At 33.7% G+C, this 16,227-nt stretch overlaps 4 protein-coding genes across 6 annotated transcripts; 1 reads left to right on the top strand and 3 right to left on the bottom strand.

The window, feature by feature from the left end:
- Nucleotides 1–349: 349 nt before the first annotated feature.
- LOC137812918 (putative calcium-transporting ATPase 13, plasma membrane-type) lies at nucleotides 350–3,606 on the bottom strand. The gene has a single exon (XM_068615172.2). It carries the CDS (start codon nucleotides 3,474–3,476, stop codon nucleotides 516–518), a length of 2,961 nt encoding a protein of 986 aa, XP_068471273.2. The 5' UTR covers nucleotides 3,477–3,606; the 3' UTR covers nucleotides 350–515.
- Nucleotides 3,607–5,125: 1,519 nt separating this feature from the next.
- On the top strand, nucleotides 5,126–7,696 carry LOC137812920 (mitochondrial inner membrane protease ATP23). Of its 2 annotated transcripts, none has more exons than XM_068615175.2 (5): nucleotides 5,126–5,324; nucleotides 5,503–5,627; nucleotides 5,990–6,127; nucleotides 6,216–6,302; nucleotides 7,378–7,696. In XM_068615175.2, the coding sequence occupies exons 1-5, from the start codon at nucleotides 5,231–5,233 to the stop codon at nucleotides 7,507–7,509; spliced, it is 576 nt and encodes a 191-aa protein (XP_068471276.2). In that variant the 5' UTR covers nucleotides 5,126–5,230; the 3' UTR covers nucleotides 7,510–7,696. The 2 variants fall into 2 exon arrangements, with proteins under 2 accessions (XP_068471276.2, XP_090155355.1); XM_090299229.1 differs by having other exon boundaries at nucleotides 5,159–5,324; nucleotides 5,492–5,627.
- Nucleotides 7,697–9,252: 1,556 nt separating this feature from the next.
- On the bottom strand, nucleotides 9,253–11,361 carry LOC137812917 (small ribosomal subunit protein eS7). Of its 2 annotated transcripts, none has more exons than XM_068615170.2 (6): nucleotides 11,232–11,361; nucleotides 10,731–10,813; nucleotides 10,578–10,651; nucleotides 10,370–10,493; nucleotides 9,706–9,888; nucleotides 9,253–9,551 (listed from the first exon to the last, which is right to left on the bottom strand). In XM_068615170.2, exons 2-6 carry the CDS (start codon nucleotides 10,803–10,805, stop codon nucleotides 9,432–9,434), a joined length of 576 nt encoding a protein of 191 aa, XP_068471271.1. In that variant the 5' UTR covers nucleotides 10,806–10,813; nucleotides 11,232–11,361; the 3' UTR covers nucleotides 9,253–9,431. The 2 variants fall into 2 exon arrangements, with proteins under 2 accessions (XP_068471271.1, XP_068471272.1); XM_068615171.2 differs by having other exon boundaries at nucleotides 11,237–11,335.
- Nucleotides 11,362–13,491: 2,130 nt separating this feature from the next.
- On the bottom strand, nucleotides 13,492–14,733 carry LOC137812915 (alpha/beta-Hydrolases superfamily protein). The gene has a single exon (XM_068615168.2). It carries the CDS (start codon nucleotides 14,584–14,586, stop codon nucleotides 13,696–13,698), a length of 891 nt encoding a protein of 296 aa, XP_068471269.1. The 5' UTR covers nucleotides 14,587–14,733; the 3' UTR covers nucleotides 13,492–13,695.
- Nucleotides 14,734–16,227: the final 1,494 nt, after the last annotated feature.

Raw genomic sequence — 16,227 nt, 5'->3', positions numbered from 1 at the left:
TTAAAATATTGAGTAAAGAGTTCAATTAAAAAAATCTACAAATAATTTAACACTAGAGATAAAAGAAATGGCAAATTATCCACCACTCTCATTTTATTCTTTTTCACCTTCATATTATTAATGGTGAAAAGTTAATGTTAACTAAATAAAATATAATTTTACATAATAATACCTAATTTTTTATCGAAAGATATTACAACTTTTAATATTATTATTTTAATATTTTTTATATTATTTAATTATAAATTTATTTTTTATTATATATATTTATTTTTAAATCCATTACATTAAAAATGATATATAATTCTAATAGTTTTCAATCTATCATTTTTCCAATTTCTTTGATCATTTGTAAACTGTTTATTTGAGTAAACATTCTGAAATATTAGAAAACAAACCAATAAAGATATACAAATAAAGAAGTAAAACAAAGAAACGATGAATAGCACTGCAATGTGCTCTATGCAGAAAGGGGAAAAAATCATGAAATCAAAATAATGTGCTTAACTGGCCCACTACTTCTTGCAAACAACTGGGATACACTTCACCAGCAGAGCAATTGGCCAAGACAAAGCTCCAATGCCAACACAGATACCCCATTGCTCCAAAGTCAATCTCTCAGTACTGGCAAACTTCTTCAGAAACTCAACCATCACCACCTGAAGAGCAACAGTTAGGCCAACAATTACAATGAACAACCTATTCTTACCAAGTCCCTGAAATATGTTCTTCTTCTCCAGCTCCCTTGCATTGAACTCATTGAACACTTGGCAGAGGACAAAAGCATTGAAAATAAGGGTGTTCTTCACCTTCTCAGTAACATCAAAGATTGATCTTCCCCTGAATTGTAAAACCAGCAACACCAGAACTTGGTATAATGCCTGTGAAATGAGGTTTCTCCACATAACTCTAGTTATAAGTGGCTCAACTCTACCAACAGGCGCCATCTTCATGAGATCATTAGTAGGCTGCTCAGTGGCTAAGGCCAAAGCTCCAAGAGTGTCCATTATCAGGTTTACCCACAAAAGCTGGACTGCTGTAAGAGGCACTTTACCAGAAGAAACTGCAGCTACAAAGTTGATGACCAGTGCAGCAACATTCACTGTGAGCTGAAACTGAATAAACTTCTGAATGTTTTTGTACACACATCTTCCCCACCTGATTACTGTAACCACAGAAGAGAAATTGTCATCAAGGATAACAATATCTGAGCTCTCTTTTGCCACTTCAGTGCCTTCTATTCCCATGGAAAGTCCAATATCTGCTTCTTTTAGAGCAGGTGCGTCATTTGTGCCGTCACCTGTGACTGCCACCACATGACCCTTCTGCTTTAAACATTGAACCATCAGAAGTTTGTCAAATGGAGATGATCTTGCCATGACTCTGATTCTGTCAATCTTATCCATTCTTTCCTCGTGAGAATAATTTCTGAATTGAAACCCTTCAACCACAGCATCTTCATCCAATTCTTCACTAGGATCAAGAATTCCGCATTCAGAGGCTATTGCCTTAGCTGTGTGCACATTATCTCCTGTGATCATCTTGATCTTCACTCCAGCATTCCTGCATGATTCAACTGCTGCTTCGACTCCTGGCCTACAAGGGTCTTTCAATCCAAGTATTCCCAACAGTGTTAGTTCTGTCTCTTCAAGCTTTTCACAGACCTGCCCGTTGGAGCTCTTCTGGGCAAAGGCAATGCATCGCAAACTTTTGGTAGCCATGCCCTTCACAATCTTCTCAATCTGAACCCTTTCTTCATCATCCAAGATCAAGATTTCCCCTGTCTGGTCATAATAATTTGAACACATAGCCAATATCATCTCAGCAGCACCCTTCCAATGTGTAACGATCCTGTTGCTCCCTCTATTCTTCATCAAAATCCCACTTCTCTTTTTCTCAGAGTTAAACGTCTCCACGTGAATGATTTCACAATGCTGCTTCACCACATCAATGTCCATCCCTAAGTCCACCACAGCCCAAGAAAGCAACGCTTTCTCAGTTGGACTACCTGAAATTTCTGGCAGTGAGGTTTCTTGGGGCTGGTAAACGCTTCCAGTAGTATTCAACCCAATTCCTTCTTTCAATAATTGTACTAAACTCGGCGCCAAATACCCACCTTCAGCTATCTCCCTTTTCCCCACCCAAACCTCAGTCACCTGCATCTCATTCATCGTAAGAGTACCTGTTTTATCAGTGCAGATTGTTGTTGCTGACCCCATGGTTTCACAAGCAGAGATTCTCCTAACCATAGCATTATCTCTCATCATTTTCTTCATGGAATAAGCCAGAGTCAAAGTAACAGCCAGAGGCAACCCTTCTGGAATGGCCACCACCACAATTGTCACAGCCGCAGCAACAATCCCGACAACCGCATTCATAACATCATCAAACTTGGTCTTCCTCCCAACGAATTCTCTGTTCCCAAAATCATCTCTTGTACTGCCCGTGAAGTAACGTATCATAGATACAACCAAAACAAGTGCAGCCACCAACAACCCAACTTTGCCAATAGCAGAAGTCAGTTTATTAAGACGCACTTGCAAAGGTGTCTCCTCATTAACCTCTCTCGCTAACGAACCCATCATTTCACCCCATGCAGTGTTCATACCCACAGAAGTGACAATCATGTATGCAAAACCATCACTGATCTTTGTGCCAGATAACAAGAAAGGGTTCGTGTCAGCGTTCACATGCACGTGATCACTCTCCCCCGTCATGCTAGATTCGTCCACCTTCAACGAATACCCCTCCAAAAACACTCCATCAGCCGGAACCTGATCACCGATCTTCAAGTACGCAATGTCACCAACCACCACATCAAAGATTGACACACTCTGGCGTCGACCACCTCGTACCACCTCCACTCCTCTGTTCTCACTCTTCGCAGAAAGCTTCTTGAACTGTCTAGATTGGTTGAAGTTGCTCACGGATGAGACAACAATGACGAGAATAACCGCCAATATGATGCTTCCTCCATCGTACCATCCATCCCTCCACCCATGCTGCTTTATCCCAAACCCAAGAGAAAGCATAGCACAACCCAAAAGGATGATAATAGTGGTGTCCTTAAAAGATTCAAGAACAAAAGAAAAAAAACCTTTACACGGAGGTTTGGCGAAAACATTCACACCGAAGACACGTTTTCGGTGATCAAGATCATCCTTTTCGTCGCTTATCCCACGCTTGAAATCGGTTTCAAGAAGTGCAGCGAGTTCCTCGACACCTCCAAACTGGGTGAGAGACTCGAGCGCCTTGTCCCTTACCATGTGACTGAGAAGTTCGTTATCAACATTGAAACGTTTGACACGTGGGGAATGCACGTGGTGTTGTTGAACATCAATGGCGAGATACGAGAATGAGCGCAAGAGCCTCGGGGTTTGGATGCTGAGAGCTTTGACGAAAGAGATGGCATTGAAGGCCATTCTCCACCTCTTCTTGCATGTCATAGGGTTTATGTAGGGTTTCACCATCTTCATAAGACTCTGGTCAAAGAAGAAAAAAACAGGGTGGTGCTTCTATGGACTCTGATATGAAACTTGGAACGAGAAAACGACAAAAGTTTATAAGAAAAAAGTACCGTGATTCTGTGAAAACTCGCAGTGAGATTCAAAGATTTGACCGTGAAGCAACAATGTCACCATCAGTGGTAATTTATGGGAACTCATGCCATCAACCACTGTAAATTACTCGTAGTGTGTGTTCTTCTTCGAAGTTTCCCTATAACGCGTATTCTATTTACTCGCTTAATTATCATATTATGCATAAATACCACATTTATTTTTTTATTACTGTTTTACTTTTCAAAATAACTCATTTATCGTTGTAAATATCTATCTTTAATTACTTTAAATTTTCAGAAATGATGTTATATCTTCTTATTTGTTTGACTGATAATACGTTAACAGCATATTCACTTCACACAAAAAATTAGCGAATTTTCTTGATTTCAATAAAATAGTTATCAATTTTGTATATATTACAAATAATTTTTTATTTTCTTTACTTTAAAAACTAAATTAAAAGTTAGATAAAAATAACTAGTATTGTGCTAGATTTTGAAACAGACAGAAATAAAAAATTTAAGACGAAAAAACGGAAAGAATATGTTTTTAATTGGAATATTAAGAAGATGAATTTTTTTTAATTGTATTTTCACTCTCTCACTCGTTTCTCACTCGTTTTTCTTGTGTTTTCCTCCCCCTAACTAAGTCAAAGTGAGGGTTAAGAAACGATTTAAATTTGAGTAAAGATAATTTGGTGATATATTTCAAATCAAATTAATGGAGAGGAAGATTTTGAATTTGTAATAATATCTTAATATCTTAATACATATATAGTAATAGGAAAATATAGCATTTTTTTAATTTGTATTTTCATTTAGCATTATATTTGAAATTATGTATCTCTCTCTGCTTCCTTGCATTTTCCCCGTTTCTTCGAGGTAAAAGGATTGAGAAAATATTTTAATGGGAAAAAAAAAACTTTTGAATGTGTAATGTTTTTTTATCTCCTAATATTATTATTTTAATATTTTATATATCATTTAATTACAAATTTATTTTTTATTAAGTTTTACTAAACAAACCGTATAACAAGTATTATTTGAATATTACTATTTTTTATTAATAAAATTAAATATTGTTTACCTCACAACCACTCCTGTAAAGTAGACACATACTAAGTTTTTGCACTTATTGAAAAGACTATATTAATAGTTATTTTAAGTGAAAAAATTATGTAATTATAGTTGAAAAGAGAAAGTCTAATGTTATGTATTTTTTAAATAAAGATATTTTTAGTTATTAAAAATTTGTTTTATTAAAAATTATAACAAAAATAGTTAAAAAATATTTTTTTCATGTAAAAGTAGAATTATTGAAAGATAAAATTGTATAGTTATAATTATAAAAAAATATCTTTTATATAGTAGTATATATATAAATAAATAAAAGTATATATATTATAGAGATTGTGTTTTTAAAATTTAAATAAATTTAAATAATATTTATTTATTTATTTATTAATTATTGATGATGAATAGACATTGTCTTTTTAAAAATTTAAAAAAAAAAAAGTAAGAATAAACAAAGTAAAATAACTAAATAATGCCCAAAAAAGTTACCTATGGAAAAAAACTATGAATTTGAAAACTAGGATTGATAGATTAGGGGTTTAGGGTTTGTTTTAAGAAGGAACAGGATTTTCAGATTCACCAAAGAAATCACCGGGAATGGATGAAAACGATCTCTCTTCCGCCGACTTTCCCAGAAACCGCGGCGCAACCGTGGAGCAGTGCCAACGCATGATTCATAAGAGCCTCCTTTGTATGTTTATTATTATTATTATTTTGTTCTATTGCTATTCATCACATGTCAATGATCTCTGTTCTTAAACTCCAATTACTCATTCTCTTTACAAAATCACTTCAAAAGAAGAAGAAAACTTCTAATTTGGATTATTTTTTCGGATTCGTTTGATTTGATTATTCCAGACATGTCTCAGCTCCGCAGGTGAGGTTCTTGAGGGAACAGTTGGAGAAAGCTGGGTGTCTCGTAGGTGATAATTTCATCAAAGCTGTTAAATGCAACGAGACCGGAATCGCCGGTGGTTACACTAAGGGTGAAGGGGTAATTGTCTCTTTCTGTTTTCTGAGTTTGGCCTTCTACATGTTCTTATACATGCATTTTACATTGTGTTTATTCTATGAAAAATACTGGTATCACCCACTCTTTTCATTATACTCTTCATTTAATGATTACCTATTTGATTTAGTATTTTATAATAAATTTTAAGTAACAAAAAGTATGGTTTTGTGGATATAAAGTCAGTGTTATTTCTCAGCTAACATTAATTATGGGTTTCTTCAATAACATGAACACTGTTTTTTAACTTATTAAAGATGAGTTTTTTAGTTAACTGTGTGTGAGTATTGCAATTTACTAATGTGATCACATCTTTCTATTATACTGGTGTGACTTTGTTGTCTCAGATAGTTGTGTGCTGCAACGAGATGGAATCTCAAGATGATGTTGATCAGGTGTTAAAGCATGAACTTATTCATGTGTTTGATGACTGTCGTGCTGCAAACTTGGAATGGACAAAATGTGCTCACCATGCTTGTAGCGAGGTTCCTATCTAATAATGTGCTCCTTACCGATATAATGAATTTGATGGAGTGCCTCCAATTAAATTTTCTCAATGATTGTGTGAAACAGATAAGAGCTGGTCATCTAAGTGGTGATTGTCATCTGAAACGCGAACTTCTTAAATTAACTTCCTTGAAAATTCGAGGGCATGAACAAGTACGTTGATTCTTTCCTTTCTCCGTTTATACAGAACATTACTTGTGTTGAATATTTTCAGTGATAAATTGTAGGATCTTATATTTGATACTTGTCTTTCTTTTTTTTTTACTATCTAAAGATCGAAATTGACAAGGTAAAAGTACAAGGATAAAGTATTCATAAAAGGACTTAGTCTTAAAGTTTTATAATTATTATTTAACACATGTATTAGTAAATTTGAACATCAAGCACGAAGCAACTTTTTTTATCTCATATTCGACAAAAGAAAAAAAAGATCTTAAAAGTTGAAAAGATTATTCCAAAGGGCTTTTTAGGATATCCACTTTAACAAAATGTAAGACCAAGGAAAAATTGAACCAATGTTATGATGACAAGCCCGTTAAAAAAGACCCCGTGACTTCAGTGCCAAATGCCTTGGTTTTATTCCAATCAGCTGCTGATTCAATGAAAACTCCTTTAAGACGTGTGTATATATATATATATATATATATATATATATATATATATATATGAGTTAGCTCCAATTGAATAGCATAGATTGCACATTGTCGCTTAGGCTTTGGTTCTTTACCACTACCAAAGTGCCTAATAAATTAGTGAGTTCAACAAAGAAACATCAGAGAACAATGCTTAGTTTAAGCTTGCACCATACATAGAACACATAAAGGGAAATAGGCGCCATCTTGTAGTGGCAAGCACTAAATTCACCACCCGTTTCTACTCCGTAATTGCCGGTTTTCGATAACAATGATTAGGAAACTAGAAAATTTATATGAAAATTAAAATTGTGTGGAAACAGAGCATAAATGCTATACAACCATTGGGCTTTTTGCTAATAGTTTTTGCCCCATTCATCAGAAAAATAAACAAAAGACAGGAAGAATAAACCAACACTAAGCTATTTCTCTCGTTGATTTGATGTATCATATATTTTATCTTTACACAAGATTTACTTTTGAATAGAAAAATGAAATATGCGTGGTCTGCAATTATTTTTGTCGTTTCTTTTCAAGAGTTTCGATACTGTTTCTGTTACTTGATCAATACTCAACCAATGCAATGAAACTTGAAGGAATGCATCAGAAGAAGAGTTATGAAATCATTGTCTGCAAATCCTTATTGCTATGGTGCGGCGAAGGCTGCTGTGGAATCTGTATGGGATGTTTGCTATAATGATACAGAGCCTTACGACAGAGCTCCGTGATTGTAACTGGTATTTATTGTTTTGAGCTTAGAACTTTTAAGGATCAGGGTTTAGGGTGATGAGAAAATTCAAATCGAAGAATGAAGGTTAGCCAGCCAATTCAATGAGAGGGTTGCTCTGGTTTATATGTAAAAACTTAATTGTAATTATGCACTGTCATTTATATATGATTGATTTTTGTCATAAATTTAAAGTCCGGTTGAAATTGAGTATTGAGATGAAAATACGTGTTCAGATATTCACCTACGAATGCATGAGAAATAGAGACAAGCATATTCACCACGGGAAATGTTAACATAGGTAGCACGTTGATTGTTACAAAGCTACCACTGATGTATTTATTGTTTTTAAATTTTATAAAAAATGATGAAAATAAAATAGCATCTTTGTGATTATTCGACATAAATAAAAATTATTTACTCAAAGTAGTTAAATAGTTTTAACTAAATTTAGTTCATTCATCACATAAACGCTGGATCTTTTATTTTTACTTTGAACAATGTTGACAACCTTGGTCAAACTATCGTCCATTGAATAACCTAGTCCACACAAGACACCAATAGTAGGCAATTGCTTTTTTTTCACTCCAATGGTTTCTTCGTGCATTTCCATATCTAGAATACATCTACGAGTTTTTCGATTTCGATTATATAATTTGAAAAAATATATTTTAAATTGTATAATTCAGAAATATATTCTAAATTAATATATAATATATTCCTGGATTATGTATTTTAGATGGTGATACATCTGAGAACCTGAGTGGCCGACAAGGTAGGCGACAGTACACCATTGGGTCTGGGTCAGCGTAATTAGACTAAAGAGTCTAATGAAAAGTTATAAATAAAGTAGAACTCTCACTTTTCATCGTTCTTAATACACAAAATAACTGAGACATTCGACTAACTTGAGATTGTTCAGAATATTTTTGCAAATATTTTTACTTGCCCGAAAGCACCTGATAAACAAATGGAATAGTTGACAAATGCATTTCCAATTACGAGATTCAGGATATATTTCTAAAAATTTAGATTGTTTAATCCGTAAATATATTTCAGGTACCGAATCTTCAGAATCACTATCAGATATAGTTCCCACATCCTGTAAAAACTAACACTGTAATGGCCCTGCTAAGAAAAGCCTTTTCTTTCCAACTCAAAGAACTGCTCCACTTTAGCTTTCCAATCAAGAAAATTTGTTTCATCAAAAGATTTGAACTGTAAATGAGTCCTTTCATAATTTATAAATTATTTTTCCGATTCAGTTCCAAAATATTTTTATTTTATTTTGCTGAGTTGCTTTTATATTCTGTAAGTGCTTATGTTAAAACTTATTCCAACAGATTCAAGTACCACTATTTATATTCTGTTATATATCATAAAAAAAAATGATTCCAACCACAAATCAATGAACGTAATAAACTACTAATAAAATTGAAATAATACAAACATCTTTAAAAATAATACTAAACAATGACACGAAATTTTAAATAAAGACTTACACTACTGAATTCAAAATTTAGACTTAAAGTAGACTATTACAAATCCAGCTAAATATCACAATTGGAAACCATATTAATATTTTGCCCTACAAATACAACTAAATATCACATTACCGAAAAAAAAACAATACTTTAACCGTAATTCAAAATTATATAACGTCAATTCGTCAAACACTTTAGGTCACAGAATCGCACTATTTGTTTATAAAAAAAACTAAAGACAAATCCATAATATATAAATGTTGCGAATAAAATTAACTTCAGATTTATAATTATAATAAAGTTCAAAACTACATCGAAGAACCCAGAAATAGTACTTTGAAAATTCAGAAAACGAAAGTCAATTTGTCACCAAAATTTTAACCAGCATACTCCATATGCAATTCTACGAATAAATTCAAAGCTAACAAAATAAATATAACTAAGCCTCTGCGACAGGATACTCAAACACAACATCTTTGCCAGAGAGCTTCCTGTACACTGCAGCAAATGTCTCCAACTTGTACTCAGTGTTGTTTCTCTCCTTCGGGTCCAAGAAAACCTACAAAAACATTGAAACAGAAATTTAAGCAAGCACCAATAAAAATCAGAAAATAGATAATCAAACCCATGACTTGCAACACTTAAAAACTTTTTACAATTCAATGTGAATACACAAAGTAACTTGAAGAAGTAGAAATAATAGCTATCTTTACCTTCATAATCTTGGATCCATCAATTCTATACCTCACGCGCTTCCCAACAATCTCAGCTGGCAATACAACATCCTCCAGCATTGCTTCATGAACTGCAGTTAGAGTACGGCTGCGGGGACGCTGAACAGCAGAACCCTTCTTTGGTGGCCTCAATATCCTCCGGGTGGCAACCAAGATAACATCCTTCAAGGATTAACCCAATAGAGTGGATTAATAAAAAAAATAAAACCATAAATTGAGGAAAATAAAGAAATGAACAAATTCAATAAGCATTTCAAATTATGAGAAAAAAACTCATAAAAGCTAAAAATAAAATGGCAAAAAGACCCACAAAAGGAATATTGAAGACTATTATAACAAAAAAAAAGTTTAAATTGTACACAATTCCCAGGGATGATTATTTATTGCTGAGAAGATATTCAAATATGACAGGTGAATAAATCACGTAATGTTGGACTGCAACTATTTACTTATTTCATTAGCATGACCAAAACAGATCAAAATCTGAGACATATTTTAATAAACAAATTCTCCGGTTGCAGTTGATGCTATAACACAATCAACGAATAGAAAGATATAGTAAAGAAAGAGCATAAAAAGAGTATCAAATGCGTCCCAATTTCAAAGCACCAAAATCAAGCATTATAAAAAATATGTTCTATACCTTCCCACTAAACTTCTTCTCAAGCTCGCGGACAAGCCTAACATGAATCTTGCGGAAACCCTTCCTTAATCTGTATGGAACATGAATAACAACAGCCTTGCGGTTCCCAGAAACATCAACTTGGCTGCAGATAGTTAAACGTCATTCACAAATCAGAGAATGGCTAATCAATCTTGTTCACAAACAGAGATATAATAGGGATGCTTACACTGCTGAATTAATGTACAGGTCCTTCAGATCACTTTTAAGCTCCTGGTTGGTGTTTTCCAAATCAAACAAAGCCTGCAAAATAAATAAAAATTAATACAATTGGAAATAAGTGCAATCAAGCAGCAACATAAGATAACGTTTGTTGCATTACCTGCCCAACTGACTCCTCAAACTCAGTTGGCTCGGCATCCTTATCCTTGTGGATTTTCTTCCTTGACGTGTACATCTTCACAACTACATAAAACAACAAAACTTAATTGTGGCTAAACCAACTTAAGGATCGCTCACTTTCGTCTAATCTTATGATGATTGTACATGACTTAGAATCTCAGACAAAGAACAACAAAAATAAGGATAAAACACAATAGGTGCAAACACCAAATAGAACATTCCCTAAACAATTTCCATGTACAACACAAAGATTTCAAAAAACTAACCTAACCACAATCAGTAAAAATGAAAACAGTCATCTTAAACTCTTTAAGAACGGCCCCAATTCAGGATTAACACATTTTATTCGTTACCCCAAAATCTAAGAACACAACCTAATTAAAACATTAAAATAAATGAGAAATCTTGCTTCACTTCTCAGTGATTCAGTCAAATGTTATGCAGAATGCGTAAAGGGGCAAATGGGTCTCGAGAGGCATACCTTACCTGGAGAAGATGCAAACCCTTAGAGATCTGCGGCTAAGAGCGAGTCCTGCTGATTTCACAGTGAAATGAAAACCTAGGGTTTGAGATGAAGCAGGGTTTATAAGGACGGAATGAACGGATTTCATATATACGTAAACCGGCCCAATTCTATTTTATTATTGGGCCTCTTAGATACTTTCAAAAGTTCACCCCTTTTTATTAATTTTAAAATCTTTACTAATTGTACCCTCAGTTTGTTACTAAAATTCCTTTTATCAGAACTTTGTTTTTTACTAAAATATTATTGATGTTTAGGGTGAGTTTATTTTAAAACAAATTGACCACATATTACTATTTTAAATTTTTGTATAACTAAAGATAATTTTAGGTTGCACCATTAAACTTGTGGGTTTTTGCTCATGTGTACTTTTGCAATGTTTATAAATTTTATTAAACAGTGCATAATAAAAATAATAATTATAACAATATTAATAAATTAATGCGATTTTTTCTTTGTATCCACAATTTTTAAATATATATGCAGAATCACATAAATTTATAATAAAATTGAAAAATTCGAATACTTTGATAAATATAATATGGCATATGTAATATATAAATAAAATTAACAAATTTGGACACGTGGATAAATATAATATGGCATATGATACGAAACATGGTAATATATAGTAGGTGTATTTAGAAACTATATGTCTTTCCATGGGAATTCGGATTTGTTATAATCAATTCTAAATTTACACTATTAATAGTGCGAATATATTAAAAGAAAATATACGTATACAACAGATTAGCTATCACAATATATTTATTAAATTGTAATAATATATTATAAAAATGTGACGTAAGTCTATAATAAGAATTTTTTTTCATTTTATTCATATCCTCAATATTTCGTCATTTTTTTTATTGTTTACTTTTATTTTCTTAATTTTATTATAAAAATATAATTTCCTTAAACACTTTTCACTTCCCTCTTTATCAAAATTTATTGTGGTTCCTTTTCAACTTTTCGATTACAATATTAATTGCAGCTTCTTAAATTTATCCGTTACAATATTAATTGTGTTACATACTTCCATTCTCACACTTTTCTTATAATTACGTGCTTTGATCCTCGTTTTTTTTTTCTAACCCACCGCATTGCAAACCCACAAAATACTTGCACTGGTGCATGAATTATGAACCGGTATGAGTGAGGCCGACCCTTGGCCTCCCTGCCCGAGACCTAGTCAACTTGACCGAAATTAAAGGAAAGTCGGCCGATACCTGAGAGGCTTGGCCAAGATGACGAGGCCAACCGCACAGGGCCGAAACCTTAAAAAGCCTAGTCAAGACGGCCAAGACCATGAGAACTTGGTCGAGGGCCGACACACATCAGGTTAGCTTGCCCGATGATCGACACCGTTAACACTCAAGCCAAGATCAGTAAAGCTAATCCATCATTAAGAATTAGGTAATGCAACCCTAAGCAGTATCCACCTCGATAAACGGGCCCAACAAGGTAGGCCCATTAGAATAATATAAATAGCACGTATCCCAAGGAGTAATGTATGTCATTTATTATTGTTCACCTACCTGAGAGCTGACCACCCGCTTTACTGACTTGAGCGTCAGAGTGCCTTCGCAAGTACTCCCACCATCCGATGTTCAACCGAGGTCGAGTGCCGAAGGAGAAGCAGAAGGAGGACAAGGAGAATCTCAGCTCACCACCCAGTCACCTGACCGATCGAAGGAAGGAGAATAAGACTTCAATAGTTCTCTATGTCACATCTCCCTAGTAGGAACAAATTCTTATCATTTGAACTTTTTCATAAGACTTTTGCCTTTTGTATTTGTGGGTGACTTAACCATTGCAATACCCAATCATTAAATATGTAATCGAAAACTTAAAATTTCATAGTGAATAAAAAGTGTATAGCAAAACACTTTCTTATTTAACTATTTGCTACCAATATTTTAATTACTTAGTACTTCATATTCTAAATTAGTTTTTATTACTTTTATAGACTAATTTAAAAACTAAAATAGTAGTAACTAAAATTTTGGTAACTAATTTAGATATCAATTTAAAAACTATTTTATAATTTGTATTAATAATAGAAACTATTTTAAATATAATAATTTTTTAATAATAATATATAATTTAATGAAGAAAGTGACTAAGTATTTTTTAGTTTTTTAATTGTTATTTAGTGATTTTTTTAAAGTGTTATGATGGCTCTATGTAAAGAGTTAGTCATTATTGTATTTGGAGCTTTTTCTTTTTAACATTGAATGCAATTGAGTGAATTTTCCTCATCTAAAGACAAAAATGGCAATAAATTACAGAAAGTGAGAGGAGAGGGGAGATTATGTATATAAATATAGTACAGAATGTTCCTGATAGATTAAACAATAAGCAACTAGAATGGCTGAAATAGAAGAATTGAATTGAAGTGGTGAAAGATGTTGAATTGAATTCAGTTAAGAAGGTGTTGAACCCACTGCTCCAACACCTGAGGTGAACCATACCATGGTCTTGTACCATCATCTGCACCAACAGGTGAGTGATAAACTCCGTCCAAGCAAATGTTAAGCGCACCCTCCAGATGAGCTGATACTTCCGGCACAACACCGTCACCCCACACATCTGCTTCCCCACAAACCTGCTTGTATCCCTGCCCAATGAACCGAGAACGCAATGTTGCATCAGGTGGAGCAGTGGTGGCGGTGGTGGCAGCGGTGTTCACAAGAGAAGTGGGAGCGGAAACTGCAGGCTCGGTGTTCGCGAAAAAGCGAGAGCCTCTGATAAACCTTCCTGCTACACATACGTATTTGAGTGGAGGGGTGTAAACGGGTTTGGAGCAGTTGCGTTGAACATAGTCAAGGAGACCCCTTGTTTGATCAATAACCCCTTCAACGCCTTTGGGAGGTGGAAGATGAGGGGTTCCAAGGGTCAATAAGAGGGATATGTGGGAAAATCCAAATTCTTCCATGTACACGCGTGCAAGCCACCCTCCGGCAGAGTGTCCGATCAACGACACCGTTTCACAACCGCCTGCACTTTCCTTCGCTTCTTCAACAGCTTCCTCAACCCTCTCCAAGTACCAATCGAGGACGGGCCTGGGTTCGAGAGTGCCGCGCCAGTAATTGGGATCCACCAGACCGGCGGCGTTGCGGACCCAATCCAGCCTCGAGACCTTCGCCACCACGGCGGAAACGCCGTACTTGTCATTCAGCGTCTGCTTCAAGCTCTGGTAGTCACCGGAGTTGTTCCCTAAGCCGGGGAGAATGACGGCGGGGCGATGGATGGAGATGGAGTTTGAGGAGGAAAGGAGTGGCGGAGAGATGGAGGACGATGCTGCATCCATTTCCTTCCACAAATTCAAATTCTCTCTCAGTCTTTTCTAATCAAACTTTTTAAAGTGTTTTAAAGTGAAAATTGATAGATTAGGAGATTTCATATTATATATTATATAAAAGTCAAATTTTATTTTAAATTGCTTTTATAAAATTGAATTACACTTAAAATTTATTTTTTAACATTATATATTATATATAAGTGGTACAAATCTCACCTCCTCGTAAGCCGTAGTTTTACGGGATTGAATTAATTTCATTATATATAAGTGGGTGCAAACCTCATCTCATGAACCGATTTTACGGAATTGAATTAATTTCATTATATATAAGTGGGTGCAAACCTCACCTCAGCCGGTTTTATGAGATTGAATTAAGTTTAAAGTGTAATATATATAAAAAAAATTTAAGTTTATCTTGGTTTTTTTAGACGACTTTATCTTAAAAAAACAATCTAAGAGACCACTAAGCACACAGAATTATCTAGATGTAAATTTATGATGTAATTTGGGCATAATTATCTAACCCTGTTTATTACTATTAATATTATATGAAGTGCTGAATATTGAAATATTGATAAGGGGAAATGCACCAAGTCGCAGCTTTCTCTCCACAAAACAATGCCCAATTTCATTTTTTTCCTCTAAAAAGGAACTTTAGGAAGAGATAATAAGAATATCTGTGGTCCAGATTTTAAGATGTGTAATGTGTGAGTGAGATAGAAATAAAATATAGTGATATTTTAAAATCTTTTTCATTTTATTCAAATAAATTCATAAATATGTTATACAACGTGTTAGATCTGATCAAAGTTTCTGACATGATTTTGAAAAATTCACATTTGGATAAAAAATTGTTTTTTAAAATTAAATTAAACTCAAAATTCTCTTCTTAATATATAAATAAATTATATGTAATGTTCACCGTTGAGTGCAAATTATCAAACAGTATGTATTTTTTGTGTGTAGACTCTCTATGTATTCTCTCTGTACGGAAAATTATCTTAATTTGGTTTATTTTATTTTTCAAAAATGATCCTTGATCCTTGATCTAGATCGTGTGCAGACAATTTCTTTCTACACCATATCAATTTTAACTTGCATCCTATATTTTTAAAACAATTTAAAATTATCCTTGTTCAGGATTTAAAAATCTAGAATAATAAATATAATTAAAAATTAAAAAAATTTCTGGAAAAAAAATCCAGAATACAAAAATAAAAATGCATTCCAAATAAAAATTTATGGAATTTAAAAATGTGTTCCGGAAATATCTAGAATATTTCCGATAAACGGTTGAAAAGTAATTTTTATTTACATCCTTTTTATTTAGTTATTTTATTATTTTGAAGGGATGCTTTTGTCATTTTAGATAGGAGATCGGGTGCATATTGGAATTGACATGGTGCGGGGAGAAATTGCCTCTTGTACATTGTTTTAATCTCGGCGAGAGATAACTTACATAAATATGGGCCTAAATACTTTAGCCCGTTTGCGGAGTTGGATTAAATGACTTCGGTTTGCAGAGTTTATTGTATTTTTTTCATCTACAAGTTTTATTATCTTTCTCCTCCTCTCTGTGCTTTTCTACTCCAAGTTGAAGGTTCTAATAGTTGTTTCAATTTTTTTAATAAAGAATAAAATTTGTTTTAA

The sequence above is a fragment of the Phaseolus vulgaris genome, chromosome 2, assembly GCF_051622355.1.
Source record: "Phaseolus vulgaris cultivar YP4 chromosome 2, ASM5162235v1, whole genome shotgun sequence".
Classification (NCBI taxonomy): Eukaryota; Viridiplantae; Streptophyta; class Magnoliopsida; order Fabales; family Fabaceae; genus Phaseolus; species Phaseolus vulgaris.
The sequence above is the reverse complement of the archived record's forward strand: the minus strand, read 5'-3'. Positions and strand labels throughout refer to the sequence as shown.

Excerpts from the sequence above, each read along its gene's own strand:
- LOC137812918 (XM_068615172.2), bottom strand. The coding sequence starts at position 3,476 with ATGAAGATGGTGAAACCCTACATAAACCCTATGACATGCAAGAAGAGG.
- LOC137812920 (XM_068615175.2), top strand. The coding sequence starts at position 5,231 with ATGGATGAAAACGATCTCTCTTCCGCCGACTTTCCCAGAAACCGCGGC. Across the intron at positions 5,325-5,502 it reads GATTCATAAGAGCCTCCTTT|CTCCGCAGGTGAGGTTCTTG; the intron begins GTATGTTTATTA and ends GACATGTCTCAG. Across the intron at positions 5,628-5,989 it reads GTTACACTAAGGGTGAAGGG|ATAGTTGTGTGCTGCAACGA; the intron begins GTAATTGTCTCT and ends TTGTTGTCTCAG.
- LOC137812917 (XM_068615170.2), bottom strand. The coding sequence starts at position 10,805 with ATGTACACGTCAAGGAAGAAAATCCACAAGGATAAGGATGCCGAGCCA. Across the intron at positions 10,652-10,730 it reads TTGAGGAGTCAGTTGGGCAG|GCTTTGTTTGATTTGGAAAA; the intron begins GTAATGCAACAA and ends TTTATTTTGCAG. Across the intron at positions 9,552-9,705 it reads ATGGATCCAAGATTATGAAG|GTTTTCTTGGACCCGAAGGA; the intron begins GTAAAGATAGCT and ends ATGTTTTTGTAG.
- LOC137812915 (XM_068615168.2), bottom strand. The coding sequence starts at position 14,586 with ATGGATGCAGCATCGTCCTCCATCTCTCCGCCACTCCTTTCCTCCTCA.